The sequence below is a fragment of the Dioscorea cayenensis genome, chromosome 2 (assembly GCF_009730915.1).
Source record: "Dioscorea cayenensis subsp. rotundata cultivar TDr96_F1 chromosome 2, TDr96_F1_v2_PseudoChromosome.rev07_lg8_w22 25.fasta, whole genome shotgun sequence".
In the NCBI taxonomy this organism is placed as follows: domain Eukaryota; kingdom Viridiplantae; phylum Streptophyta; class Magnoliopsida; order Dioscoreales; family Dioscoreaceae; genus Dioscorea; species Dioscorea cayenensis.
The window spans coordinates 17,446,804-17,462,178 of NC_052472.1; the positions used below are offsets into that span (position 1 = coordinate 17,446,804).

Genomic DNA, 15,375 nt, shown 5'->3' on the forward strand with positions numbered 1-15,375 from the left:
TTCGGGCACGCTCCCCTAGGATTCGGTATTAGGTACCGAATAAGCAAAAGTGTTTCTATGATGAGTAAGTTAAGTCGTGGAAATCCAAATATAATCGGATCCGGCCTCCCGATCACCGATACTAGTCCCCTACGAGGTCCCGGTGGAGAAATCGCTCAATCTCAACACCTCACACCACATATGACTACAAAGCACTCTAGGGATTCCAAGAGTTGTATCCGATTCCTAAAGATTGATCCAACCCTAATTCCCGAAGAAGGATCCTAACCCCCTACAAGGTCCCGGCGGAGAAATCTCTCAATCTCACGCCTCACACCAAATATGGTTGCATAGAGCTTAAGGAACGGAGATAGAATACCCTCAATCGGAAGGGAGAGGGGACACTCCACTATCTCATGACTCACCCTCTCAACCCTCTTTAACCTTGAAGTTCTAACTCTAATGGAGACCTCTCTCACATCAAAGTAACAAATCATGAAAATCCAATCAACAACAAGGATTAATTAAACAAGCAAGCAATGAGAATACAAGATTAAAACTTAATCAAACTCGGATTAAATAGAAACACTAAGCAAATCCACAAAAGATGAGAATCCTAGGGTTCACAAGCCCAAATACCCTCTAGAGTTTTAGCTCTCCATGGAGCAACATACAAAACACACCATCAATGAATGAAAGTACATTAAAACCATAGAAATAAACCCCTTATATATGAACCGATGGCCTTGATGGAGAGCTTCGACGCCTTGAAAGACCCACTCCGAGCTAGGTTCACCGGTGGCTTCCTTGATGCTATGACGGAGGAGGAATCGATCAATGTTAGTGACGAAGCGCCCCAAAGCCGCAAAGACCTCCTCTCCAAACCCCTAGCCGCCTCACCCCTCAAGAGCCGCACAAAGATGAGAAAGAATAGGGCAAAACGGCTATTTATAGGCCTTAGATCGCGCTCGTCACGCTGCCCCTCACGCCGCTGCTGGATTTTTCCACGCGCCGCGTGGGTCGCAAAAATTTTCACGCGGGCGCGTGAACAGTAATTTTGATACAGTACTATTACAGTAATTTTGCTACAATACTTTTCACAAAACGCGGTCCAATCACTCTTCTCTTGAGGCCACATGTCCGGGCACACGTCCATGTGGTAAGCTATAAAACTTTTCTTCATCGATGTATCTTTGAGAGGTCTTGCAATCTTCACAAAGAGAAGAAACATGGAGATGTGGCTGCCTTTGTGCCCTTCCAACTAGTGAATCGACTTGAATCTTCTTGGAAGTTGGCACACATCTCCACGCTTTATAAACTCCTCTCGTGTCTTGGTCCTTGAATTGAACAAGAACTCCCAACATTATGTCTTTATAGCCCATCTTTGCTTCCTTTTTACTCTTCAAGGCATTCACAACCTATATGCATAAAAAGAACACCAAATATACAATATGAGACATAAACCATAGTAAAAATGATGCTCAATGCATGTAAAACATATATAAAAATATGTCTACTCAAGCATTTATCACAGCTCTAATAAATTTGTGTTCTGAAATTGTTGTCAATCTGCTATAAAAACCAGATTATATAACAAACATGAGACACTAAAAAAATTTATAACGTGTATAATAAATCTTCAATGCTCACAAGGATGAAAGGCTACGCTTTTTTTATAAAAACCATAAAATGACTATACAATGTAACCTATTTCATAAACAAGAAATGCTCAATCTTTCATAGCATATCCAAAAATTAAAGTTTCAACATTCACAATCACTAGTTCGAAAGATAACTTTTTTCCACAAAAAAAAAACCCCTACAAAATCACTATGGCACAAAAAAACTTTTTTTCAAGACTGAAATTTTTTCTTGCACATTCAAATCTTCAATGCTAACAAGGATGACATGCTACATTTTTCCAAACCAACTCACTGGAGATCTAAACACATGAATCCAAGACATCTCCAATATGAACATGTACATACACACATACACAATTCCAACACCTCCATCAATTTGCAAGAAGATGAATGCACATCCATCTCTAGTAAATAGTAATTAAATAAGGTTTCAACATTCACAATCACTAGCTTGAAAGACTGCTTTTTCCCACAAAAAAAAGGCCTATAAAATCACTATGCCACAAATTAGATCTGAAACTCCACAGCAAATTAGACTTCTCCAGTCTTAAGCGAGCTTTGGAGACCATGATTTGAACTAAGGAAGGGTAAGAGTGTATACCTGCACAACTTGAGGGACTGTAGTTTCACTAGAGCCGAATGCCGCCGCTACAGTGTGAATCGACGCACCACCGACCCTGTTGCTGCTCCCGCCACCATTTCTAGCCATGAACTCTGTTTCTCGACAGAGAGAGAGAGAGAGAGAGAGAGTGATGAGGGTCGGCAAACGGTGACGACAGTCGGCTGCGACAAGCGGCGGCGGTGAATGACTAAAGATGGTGGAGAACGAGAGATAGAAGGAAAGCCTTTTCTAACACACTCGCACAGCCCGAATTGTTCAGGAAAAAAAAAATTTGGGTGTCACCTCTTTTATAAATTCCTGTGGAACCATATACTTCCATAGGAACTTATTACTATCAAAATACTATCCAAACACCCAAAAATTTGGTTTCCTACATAATACTAAATTACATAGGAATGAATACTATTCCTATGGAATTTAGGGCCATCCAAACAGGCCCGAAATGTTTCAGTTTATCCACTTTATTAACAACAAAAACAACAACATGAAAAGAAACCCAAACCTAAAAGTCCAATACTAGCTATATTTCTCATGGACAAAATGTGATGACATAGTTGGCACCAGTGCAAGTAAAAGTACTAGTAGTATCATCATAAGCATAACTATAAGCTTGAGGACAAGCTTTCTTAAACATCTTAGCATAACTAGAAGGCTTGCATGTCTGAGGACTGTCATACTTTCCTCTACAACACATCTTATCAGTGTTAAACTTCAGACAACCACTCATGCATGCCACCACCTTCCCATTCCCATCCTTAACTTTCAGAATTTCCGGGCAAATGCTGTTTATATCGAAAGCACACGAGCTCGAAACACAGCTGGAAACTCCAGTAGGAGTGATCGAGACTGGAAGGTTGAAGCCATCAACCAAACTAATGTCAAAGAAGTCCGTGCCTTGAAATCCATTGAGCTTGATCTCAATGAGACTGGCCGGAGGAATTCCACCAGCTCCATCGCATGAAATATTTCCGGAAGCACAGTCACCAGTGGCGCAAGTGAACTTCCCTGTGATGGTGTCATTTGCGCAGAAAGTTCTCCCCCAAAACCCACCGTGCCATTCCGTCGGTGCAGTGAGAGACATTGATGATCCTGATTGAAGCTCAAAGCCAGTGGTTGATAGTTGGCTTGTGCCAGCACCAGCTATTGTTCCTGGCCATACTGTTGATGCACACTTGTTTTGAAAAGTGAATGTTGTTGTTGAACTACCTTTAATGAATTTTGTAATAAGTAATTAGCACATAAAATCACACACACACACACACACACACACACACACACATATATAGATCTTCATAAAGTTAAAGCAAAAGCAATTGGAGATGAGATATTGAAGAAAGTTAATGAATTACCTTGAAGACAGAGTGAGAAGAAGATGAAGAAGAAGGAGAGGATGTTGGCCATTAGAGATTGATGAAGAAGAAAGGAGAGTTTAGTGTGGTATTTATGTGTATATATTTTGCCCACAATGTAATTAATACAAGGAATTAATTTTAGAAAGTGTGTATAAATGTCAAGATTGGTCATCTTTGGAAAATATGAAAAAAGGTCAAATATTTAATTTTCGGAAGTCAAAATAGGAGGACTGCTGAGTTGGAAATTAATTGTATTAATATTTGATATTGTATCTAAATATGTACACCGACCTATTAGGAATTCTTTGAATGAAATTCATTGAAACACTAATCCCATTTTTTAATTTCCTCCATGTTTTATTTCCAAATTGATAGAAGGCGAAAGTCCATGTAGTTAGTTTTTTGGAGGTTGAAATGAGGATTGCTGAGTTAGAAATTGGGATTAATTGTTGGATTGATTGAAGAGATTTTGCTGATGCTGTTGTTTTACTGCTGAAGTTAAAGAGTTGAATGGTTGCTGAATTGAAGCCTGGCTTTTTAGTTGAATGTTTGGAGGAGTACTTGAAGAATATTATCAACGGTTGAGATTGCATCATCTTGGATTGTACTTAAGTTCTAGGCATCATATGTTGGTTAGACTGAACCAGTTAGTATTAAGTCAGTCTTATGTATAAAGTTGAGTCAAGGTATGTCTTGGGTCTAGTTTAGTTACAATGATATAAATATGTAAGTGCTTTGATTGTACTCCTGATGCATGTGAGAAATTAGAGTCTCAGCTGCTCTAGTTTTTTTTCCAGTTTTCTCCAGAATCTTCGTTCCTCTTTCTTACTGTTCATCTTCTTCTTTGTGTTCTGGGTTAACATTAATGTCTGATATTGTGCATCAAATGAAGGGTACAATGCTAATGAAATTCTCTGAATGGAATTAATTCATTTATTGTTACATTTATTATCAGTAGGTGAGGCTATACTCCCTCTCATGATTTCATTGTAATCCTTAACTCATTCTTTTCTTTATGTTTTTCAGCAATATTTCCATACAAGAATATGCGTAAAACCTTTCAAATCTAGACATGCAAAGAATAAGAATATCTAAATGAAGAGTTTATGGTGCTGTAGGAGAAGGTGCAGGAGAGGGTGAAGGGCTCAAATCATCAAACAAACCTACAAAAAAAAAGTGAAATTTCTTCATTAATTAGTCTGAATAACCAAATATAAACGGAAAAACACTAGTTGAAGATGAAATTAAACAAACCGCAAAGAAGAAGGTTATCAGGTGGAGGCTGTTCTTTCGCCGGATTCTTATCAGGATCAAAGACTCTAATATACATTTCTTCACCTAAGTACCAGTTTTGAAGCCGCTGAGATCGGAGATTCCACATGCCGGGATTATCAAGATATGCATACACCGCCGACCATCCATTAGGATACACCTGCTCAAAACATATAAGAGACTCAGTCATATATATATATATAAATATGGATATTTATTCAATTAACCAATGTGAGACTATTAGAAAATATGAAACCTGTATGGTAGAGCGAACAACAGGATCAAATAAATTATATGAACTTCTTGAGCGTGGACTCCAATCACCATCACCAAACCTAAAGATGAAGTTCAATTGATACGTGTCAGTGTTGCTAGAACACATTACATAGGATTGTAAGATCAATGGCTTTAGTTCTTACCCAACCGCATAGAATCCAAAACCATCAAGATGCCAATAATCCATGAAACTATTATCATTCTTGAAGATGAGCTCAATCCAACCCTTATGAATGCCAGAAACAACAAATGTTCCTCCTGTTGTTTCATTCAAGATTGAAGCAACAGGGAAGGCATCGAGTTTGTACACGCCAGAGCCATTGGCGAAGTAATCAGCAAGCTTCAGTGGTGTTGATGGTGTCAAATATGATACATTGTTTACAGTGAAGTGGCGAGTGCTGTTGAATATCATCTCAGAAGCATGAAGAACAAAAGTTTGAGAGATTGTAACATTGGTAACGTTGAATGTTCCTTGAGGATTAGGCCTTGCTGCTCCTGTTGTCATGTTCCACCTTCAAGAAACACAATCATCTCATATCATTTATAAAATTTATGAATAACAAAAAGATATACTTAAGTGAGTATCTTTTTTTTATGATCTCTATATATTCACCTAATTTTCATTGTTTATTCTTGATGGTTTATGTACCTGATAGACTTAGCTTGACTGATAGAGAAAATTACGGTCCAACTGATTCGGACCGGGAGGCAAAGGACCGGAAGCTTGAGAGTTTGAGTTCATATAATGTAGCACTCCGACACCACATAAGTCAGGAGAATTAGTAGTATTAATTTGTGTCGGAGTAGCGACAATATAGTAATCAGAGTCTTGTTGGTTCGCCGTGAAAAGAACAGAGTATGACTGGCCAACATGAACATCAAGGGAGTCGAGCACTATCTGATTAGTATACGATCCTTCGGTTTCAACAAGAATCATCTCATGACTTTGAATCCTGAAGTTGAAGCTTAATTCGGTACCGACATTTGAAATTCTTAATCTATACAACTTCCCTGCAATGTTTTAAGAATAGAGGAAAAACCATGACTATTATACCTTATCAAGAATAGAGAAAACAATAGCTATGCTATTATATATATAGTAAGTATATAAAATAACAATCTAATATGATTGTTGAATCAAACCTTGTTCAACTTGAATGGTTTCATGATCCTTTGCCCAAGAAGTGTTGTAAGAGCCCTTTCCATTAATTAGAATGTAGCGAGGTGTTGAAAGATTAGTCGATGGACCGGCAGCAAGTTGTCGTGCATCCTAAGCATGGATCAATATATATAGATATATACTCATAAATAATTTTGTCGAGAATTGCAACATTTTTTACTTCATGAAAATTGATCATAAGAAGTGATTAAGCACCTTGTGGGGTAAGACATGCCAATCTCCAATAAGAAGATCAAACTCTTCTTCTGGTTTAGGGAATGGTACAAGAATCACATCTCGGTTATTGACTCTTATAGGGCCGAATCCACCCGCTGCTTTTTGGAAGTTGATGGATGGGAAGTAGAAGAAGCTACCGATCTGATCCTTCACTTGGAACACATAAGTCCAATTTTGCCCAGGATTGATAGGGCAGTTCGTCCCCGATACACCATCTTGCCAAGAGTTTAGCCTTTGTTGTATACCATTCCTGCATCCAATTCTCAATTCTTTCGAGTGTCAAAACTTACACTGTTAAATGCAAACCAAATATATTTTATACTCATTTTACTAAGTTAACTAAAGACCATGCAACTAATTAATCAAGTCCTGATATCATATAGATACAAGTAAACATGTATTATTTAGGCTTGATTCAATTCGAAAGCTTGAAGTAAGATGTACAATTGAAGTTTATTATTCATTGTTCTTCGTGGCAAATTCTGCAACATTCTCAAATAAGATACAACAGAGTTCTATTAACTAAGACATCAATTAAACCTCAGTTAGAGTTTAAGCAAAACACCTAAATTCTTTGACTTGTTATACAACATTTTACATAAAAATTCATTAAACTCTCCTTCTAACCTATGCTTCAAAATATATATATATATATATATATATATCAGACCAGATTATATATATAAATGAGACATGCATGAATGACAAGATGCAACATATATCATTAGTTTAATTATAATGTGCATCAAAACACCAATTGAGGTTTCAGTAAAAAAACACATGATCACTTCAACTTAATTAATTCTGCTTTATGATATTATCAAGATATGAAATCTATAGTTGAGAGAAGTTATATATCTTGTACCATGTCATTAACAAAGGCTCATCAAGATTGTTGAAAACATTAACATGAACAACATCATTCGTCGTAGTATTAATAAGAGGCCCTGGAAACATCCCATTAATTGTGATCACCTACATGAAAAAACAACAACAACAAAACCAAAAAAATCATATCATCATACCATCTAAAACAATTTAAAAGGAAACAAGGAAAACTTTGCATATCTCATGAATCATACTGATTGATTAGAGGAGACAGGCTTGATGTTCCAATCCAAAGATACATTCCACTTAAGAAAAATATCTGCAGCATCTATTTGGAAACTAAGGAAAACAAGCATCAAACAAATGACTGATAAATTATGAAGGCTAAACTCCATTGCTTAACTCCTCTCCTTGGAAAATGAAAGAGAAAACACACACAGATATTCCAAGGTAAATAGAGAGAAATATTGAAGATGATTCCAAAAATAAACACTTGGACCAATGCTGTACAAGGGAAAAGGAATGAAGCCGGCAAATTAAGAATGAAAGTTTGAGAGCATCACAAAGTTGAAAGGATCACAACAAACTCTTTTGTTTAATTAGAAAAGATTTGAAATTTGATGGAGTAGTTGTTTATTATGTGTTTGTTATTTGAGGCATTGTGGACTCCGTTTGTTCCAGATATTGGTCGTGGCATTTTGGGTGGTTTTGGTTTGTTGCCGGCCACAGTGATGGTTTGAATGTGTTCAAAAGTTTTACTAAAATACACCCTGTAAATGTTCAAATTGCAACTTCAACAAAAAAAAATTCAGGAGTCTGCAGTATTATATATATATATATATATATATATGAGGGCAAACCTCAAAATATAACTAGTGATTCTAATAATGGACACATATAAATGTATTTTGTAAGTGTATGCATTAATTTAATTTTATTTTTTATTTTATGATAAAGGTGACAACACAGTTAAAGAGACGGTATGGAAGTGCACTTAACGATGCAACTTTGGAGGGGACTCACACCATGACCAACAAATGAACAACAAGACTGAACCTTAGTGCATGAACACCAAGCAAGATTTCGAACACTTGCTCTTTCTATATATTTTATGAATTACCACCGGACTACCAATGAATTTTTTATGTTTTTATAAAGTAAAATTTTCAATGAATATGTATGTTAATAAAAGTAGATAAATCATCAAAATATACCAAAGTTATTATAAAAGGTAGAGATTGTGGAAAATTAGCATTTATATATATATATATAAATAGTCTATATCTCTTGTAAAATATGTTTGTTAATTATTAAAGTTTCACTTGATAAATGTCAAAAACCTAGCAAAAATTCTCAAAATTCTCTTTGTTTTGTTATATATGCACCTGAAGTTAAAACCCAATCATTTGTCAATTATGCACCTAAATCCCTAAAATCCATCATATTTAACTTTTACTACCTGAGAGGAATAATTTTTAAATGTGATTTATTTTTAGGGATAAAAAAAAACATGATAAAATAAAATCTTGTGGAAAGGGATAATTAGAAAAAGCCAAACTTACAGAATCTCATGGGATGACATTGCTGTTACGGAGTTCAATTTGTTGCTATATGGTTGGTTCTGGTTATAAAAACATAAGTTTGATAGAATAAAGTTTAAAACAAAATGGATACTCCAATCAATTTATAACAGATGTAACCCTATTTGTTTGTATAGTCACATAATGGCACTAAAACGAAACCATACAGCCCTGCATCCACATCTTTTTTTAATCTCTTTTTTGAAAAAAAAATTAATTTGTTTTATAATCTAAACTTTTATTAATGTTTTATAATTTTAAAGTTTAATAATTTATACTAAACTCTAAACAGTAAATCGCAAATCCTCATACAAAAATTTGCGATTAAGGTTTAGGGAAGAGAGTTTTCAATTTAAAATAATAAAAATAAATAAATTTTTTTATTAAAAAAGAGAATGACGTGAATGCTGACATGACTGTCTACTTAACATCCACACTACTAATTCAGTCTATCTATTCGTTTAAAAATCATTATTGTACGCTTAAACATCCGGAGAAGAGCTGATAATTTAGCAGCATTTTTCTGGTAATCTCGCAGCATAAATTCGTGTACATCAGAATACAAAAAAGAGACGAGAATAATCACAAATCATATACAATTTAACTTTATTTATTCACATCAACAGGCACATATTAGTATAAAAAAAAATTCAGACTGATATATATATATATATATACATAAATAACCACATCACATTGCAGTATTTCAAGCTCAGCATGCACTTGTTTTCTGCATAATGCTTACAGAGGGAAATCTCTCAGGGAATTATGAGCAACAGCCAGTGCTTGGGGGAGCATGGTATTCTTGTTTCAGGGAAGCATTGCCTTCCTCTTTTGTTTTCACAGCAAATGATCCTTCCCCCAAGAGACTTGGAACCTCCAAGATCTGTGAAAGTTTTAGAGATTTCAAGTTGTCAAATTAAGGATATATACAGTTGTTCTTTCAAGAGAGTCTGAGATGAGTATTACAACCTGCTACCTACAGAGCTAGCAGTGAAGGTATCTTTAAGGAAAATTAAAAGCTAAATCATGATGAAATAGCATATCAATCTTCTGAGCCAATCAATCAAGGTTGAGAGATACCACTATCTTAAGATGCCATGTTATTGTTTTGGTTTTGTTAATGTTGCATGGACACAGAAATGAGAATTGAACTAAGATATATCAGTGCATTTGTGAATCAGGGAAAAGTTAGAAAATAAATTAAATTAAATTAAAAAAAGTACCGTTATGCATGCTTGAATACATAAAACTAATTACATGGATTCAGATTAGACACTTTTTGAGAACCTAACTATCCATCATGCAAGCCCTTTTTTATTTGCCAGCTTATATAGATGTTGGCATGCTACTTGCCTCATAGAACTTTTTTTTTTTTACCAAGATGAGCAGCTAGATGCTAAGAAAGGTAGGGGCATGCACAAGCCTCGGCGGAGTAAGTAGAGGAGGAACCCGCGCACATATGGGCGTTGAGACCACTTGCACACAACCACTACTCACACTCCCAGAAATGTGCCATCACCCATAATGTGAACTCTCACTACTTGTAAAGGGTTTTAATGGAGACCCGGCTACTTGCCTCAAAGACTTTATGATTCACTTTAGGGAAACCAAGCAAGAAAAGGAAAAAGGGAAGGTAGAAAAGAATTATTCCTATTTCAAACTTAAAAATTGTAATTCCGATGAAGATTGGGATACGTGTAGATTCCATAATCCACTTTCAAGTTTCAAGATAGTTCACATATCTATGCAGTGCAAGAAAAGGAAAGTTTCAATGTTGAAGATGTAGTTGAATCTTGTCTAGAGCAACATGAGCATCTTAATTTGGAAAGACTAACTTGAGGAGGAAGATAACTAAAAGAGGATATCATCGTAAGAGTTCATTTAAGTAAATCATTATCTTAACATATATTTATTTATGTTAAAAGTTCTATTTTCAGACAAATCTCACAACTCCTCCAAAAGTTCACTATGTTCAGAGTCTCTTTTAGGTCTAGAAATAAAGTGATCAAGTACCATTGTAAAGAAAACTCTGAATTCATGAATGAGATTATTTGTTTCTTATTTATCTGATTTTTCATTATTAATTTTCAACCTATTTTATATTGAACTTTCCACACCGTTCTTCTAATTATTTCACAGGGATCATTTGAGAGAGTTGTGAGAAATTGGCTGTAGATATTTGGGTTGATTTTCAGTCTTGACTGGTTTTATCACAGATCCTTGTCCAGTTACAAACTAAAGTTTTTTTCGTTTTAAAAATACCATGCCCAGGTGTTTCAGAGATTGAAGTTTGCACTTATCCCTCACAGCTACATACCTCATCAATCACAAAATTCTAATCTAGATGTCCCAAATCTTAAAGTTTTAAACAAGTCATAGATATTGAGAATGTGTGTATGGGTGTGTGAGCATGGGCATGTGAGTGTGTGTCTGAGTCAGTTACGATTCGATTCTCATAGAGAACTCACCTTCGATGCAAGCTCTTCAAAACATTTATCCACATTAATTCGCGTTATTGCACTGCATTCAATAAACAAACATCCACATTCCTGCGCAAGGGCAGCTCCCTCTTCTCTAGTGACCATCCTGTCAGCCTCCTGAAACAGATAATTATGAAATTAACAGATGTAATTTGATTATAAAAAGAGGCCATAGCCATACAAATCTAAAAGAACACACACACACTCACACAAACAGTCCTAACTATGATTGTAATCAATTCTAAGCTTCACTCAGATGAATTATAACTTCAATGAGCAAATTAGCCTCCAACAAAAACATCCATATATATCCAAATTGCTTTGCTAGTAACAATGGAACAGCATACCACTTTATTCTCAAGTAAAAACTAGCATACTAATAAAAAACTGCCAATCAAACATGGTTGTTTCAAAATTACTTTATCTACAAATTTATATCCGTCAATAATATAATATAGATGCCTTTAAATTGTAACTGCTTATAAACAGAGCCAAAAAATTTGAAAATTTTATGAAATTCATGAAGAAATTAATCTTTATGAGGCAATGATAAAAGGGATAAAACTAAAAAAATGAAAACAATAGTTTCAATGTGTCATGTTGATACAGATTACGAAAATATTTAACCAATAAATATATTGCAGTCCAACTTGAATGAGATAAGAACTGTTTATCTAACTGGCTAAAAAATAAATGAATAAAAGCATAAATAGTACCTTGTCAACTTTATTCCCCACAAGAACCTTTATACAGTCCAGATTAGTGCAATGGAGTGCTATTTCCTTCGCCCATAAATCAGACAAGTTAGTGAAAAGTTTTCTCCTCGTCACATCATATACTGCAAACAAGAAAAATCAACTTGTTAACCCCTGATACATTTTCCAAATGAAGATAAAGTAAATGCATCTGTTGTAAAATCAAATTGAACCATTAAAAAAAAATTCCTGCATATGCTCTTAATCTTTAATGGTTAGAGATAACATCTTGGGTTCTGAGTATTAGTATGACTTCCAAAATCCTCATTGTACATGCACATACCTCCCTCAAATTGAAATTAACAATTGTCAAAAAACATATTGTAGTTATTCCTTTTGACATCATCAAGATTAAATTTCCCTGTGTATATTTACTAACAAAAGAATAATATTTTATCTTTCCATGGTCACGAAAATATTGAACAGATGGTCAATCGTGTGAAGAAACTAGAGAAAAAAATCATGGGATGCTTTTGTTGAACTGAGACCAAATTATTTCTCCCAACAGCCTTGGAGGAAAGCAAATTGCAATAGCCAGAAAACTATTTTATCTAAGAATAAGAAAAATTATAGCCATTCCTGAAAATATGCTTTGGTACTATCAATGTACCCAATATTAAGTATATTTCCCCTAAATTATCAACTTCTGTTAATTCCCTGTCATGGATGATTTCTAGATTATTTGTATAAAAAAAGAATAGTAGTGTCCATAGTTGGAAAAGAAAGGTAATATGCAACGAAGTCTTCATACACATTTTATTTTCATCTAATTGCCAACTATAGTTTAAAGAGTAGGCATACCTAACATTATTCCTTGAGCACCTCTGTAATAGGAACTAGCTAGTGCCCTAAACCTCTCCTGCCCAGCTGCAAAAAACAATAAAGTTGTAAATGGTATAGGAGGCAAGGCGTATCATGATGCTTCTGAAATTCATAGAAAAAACCAAGTCATGGAGATCTCCATGTATTTGCATAATGTAATGACAGCAAAGTGAATCAAAGATAAAAAGTAAACCACAAAAATGTGGCCCTTTTACTAAATATTTCTCCATTATACATGCCAATCGGACATCATATAGTTATTTTCTGTTGGACACCAGCAGCTGCTCCAGAGCAAGTTATCTTATGTTGCCCTCCTGTGTCTTCCAATCTCTTTAGACGTCTGGCCTTCCTCAAAATTAACAAAACCCAACTTGCTGATTATGCTTGTGAGCATCACTGAGATTCACCATTCTCTTATTGGACAAAAGTCAAAACATGTCTTTTGACAATGATATTCACCACAAACTAATTTATATCAAAGTTGTTCTTCATTCAACTACTATTCTTTGGGGTCATGATCCCATCGGCACATAAAAGCTAATTACCAATGAGGTTGATATAATCAGACATAACATATAAAGAAAGAAAGCTACTGACAATAAATTTCTTACAAAAAAGGGTAGGAAATCAACACATAAACCAGGGGAGCTATGTCTGATTGCTGTCCAATTAAACTTACCAGTGTCCCATATTGTAAGTTTTAATTTCTTCCCAGCAACTGTGATATACTTGATTTGAAAATCCACACCTGGCCAAACATCAGTAGCTATGAGCAATGAACTACTTAAAGCTAAAATAATAATACAAAGAATAACTGCAAAGAAGGTTAAAGATGATTAAAGTAACTAATAGATCTTCATCAAATATAGATTTGAATATCAAAGTTTGAGTTTCTCATCTTATTAGTGTAAGCTTTTGCGCTAAATTAGACTCAGATAATATGTTTGGTTTGCATATAACAAAGATCATTATATCTAAAAAGTGATATTAAAAGATACAATCCATCCATCACCCACACAAAAATCAACAGCTGATGTTTGTTCCTTGTTCTAATGTAATCCTACAATAAAAAAATAAAACCTTCTCCATCAAAGGATTCAAACCACTTGCACATGAACAATCATATATATTTGCACTTAAATAACTCCCCAAATTAATCACTATACCAATATATAACTTCTTGCATCATTTAACACCATAAAATCTAATATATTCCCATATTTTTGATGCTCTTAAAATAATTTTTTGTGAATGATGAATTTATCAAAATAAATGTACTTCTGCATAAGGCAGAAAAAAAAAATTAGAAAGAAGCTTATCTTATTATTTACACCAAAAGAAATATTATTTAAAGAAGTATGCATATTATACATATATCCATATATATATATATATATATAAATCAAAATAAAAAATATGAAATACAAAATGTTTCATAAACGCATATACAAGAAACCAGATTAAAATATTTATATTAAGATAAAAATCAATTTTTGCACAAAAGAAGAAGAAGAAGAAGAAGATGAAGAAGAAGAAGAAGAAAAGAGTGAAGAGATAGAGTAAAAGGGCAGGCCTATTATTGGTGTTGTCTCCATGTATACATGCAAATTAGAGGAAGTAAAAAAAAAAGATATACATGCACAAAAACAAAGAATTACATCAAACTATATGTACAAAAAACCTCGATATTACTGAAATTCAAAACCATTAAACCTAACAAACCACATCCAAATCAAACTCCACCAACAACTCCACCCACTTGAAAAACACATCACAAGACTCAAAATCAAACAAATCAAGCAATAAAAGCCATACCGATGGTTGGGGGGAGGAGGCTATCGACATGGTCAGAGATAAAGCTAAGAAGAAGGCTACTTTTCCCAACCCCAGAGTCACCAATCAACAAGATCTTGAACGAGTAATCATAGTCCAATGACGGCGCCATGGATCGGAGATTTAGGAACCTCTATCTCACTCCAGGAGACGAGAAAGACGGGGAAAGCGAGGAGGGAGGAAGGGGGAAGAGAGAAGGGAATGAGAATGAGAATAAAAGGAGAGGAAAAGGGATCGGCATCGAAGGACGCCCACACGAATCCTTTGCTTTTGCTCGCCATTGCACGTAGTCATCGCTGTTCTTTGGCTTTGGAGAGTCCAAAGATCGCAACTTTGGAGAAAGAAAGGAACTTTTTTGGAAGGTCTTTTATAGGGAAGGGGAAAGTGCGGATGGAATCAGGGTTTTTGCATATCAACCCTTGTAAAGATTGAAAATTTGTTTTAGCAAAAGTGTTCTTTTATATGTAGCATTTTAATTTTGTTGTTATGACCTTTATTTAATTATTATCTTTGTTTTGACTTTTTTAAAATATA

At 34.8% G+C, this 15,375-nt stretch overlaps 3 protein-coding genes across 3 annotated transcripts; all 3 read right to left on the reverse strand.

Annotated features, from left to right (window-relative positions):
• Positions 1-2,773: 2,773 nt before the first annotated feature.
• Positions 2,774-3,645, reverse strand: LOC120273472 (thaumatin-like protein 1b). The gene is made up of 2 exons (XM_039280099.1): positions 3,594-3,645; positions 2,774-3,450 (listed from the first exon to the last, which is right to left on the reverse strand). The coding sequence occupies exons 1-2, from the start codon at positions 3,643-3,645 to the stop codon at positions 2,774-2,776; spliced, it is 729 nt and encodes a 242-aa protein (XP_039136033.1).
• An 870-nt stretch (positions 3,646-4,515) lies between these two features.
• LOC120278815 (monocopper oxidase-like protein SKU5) lies at positions 4,516-7,882 on the reverse strand. Its single transcript, XM_039285552.1, is given in 10 exon segments — positions 4,516-4,759; positions 4,851-5,028; positions 5,125-5,203; positions 5,288-5,656; positions 5,794-5,822; positions 5,824-6,155; positions 6,288-6,414; positions 6,520-6,790; positions 7,406-7,515; positions 7,623-7,882. Coding segments are annotated over 10 exon segments (1,695 nt in total). The 5' UTR covers positions 7,764-7,882; the 3' UTR covers positions 4,516-4,700.
• A 1,645-nt stretch (positions 7,883-9,527) lies between these two features.
• On the reverse strand, positions 9,528-15,161 carry LOC120269759 (ras-related protein RABC2a-like). Its single transcript, XM_039276884.1, has 6 exons — positions 14,824-15,161; positions 13,688-13,756; positions 12,988-13,053; positions 12,148-12,269; positions 11,420-11,548; positions 9,528-9,834 (listed from the first exon to the last, which is right to left on the reverse strand). Exons 1-6 carry the CDS (start codon positions 14,951-14,953, stop codon positions 9,715-9,717), a joined length of 636 nt encoding a protein of 211 aa, XP_039132818.1. The 5' UTR covers positions 14,954-15,161; the 3' UTR covers positions 9,528-9,714.
• Positions 15,162-15,375: the final 214 nt, after the last annotated feature.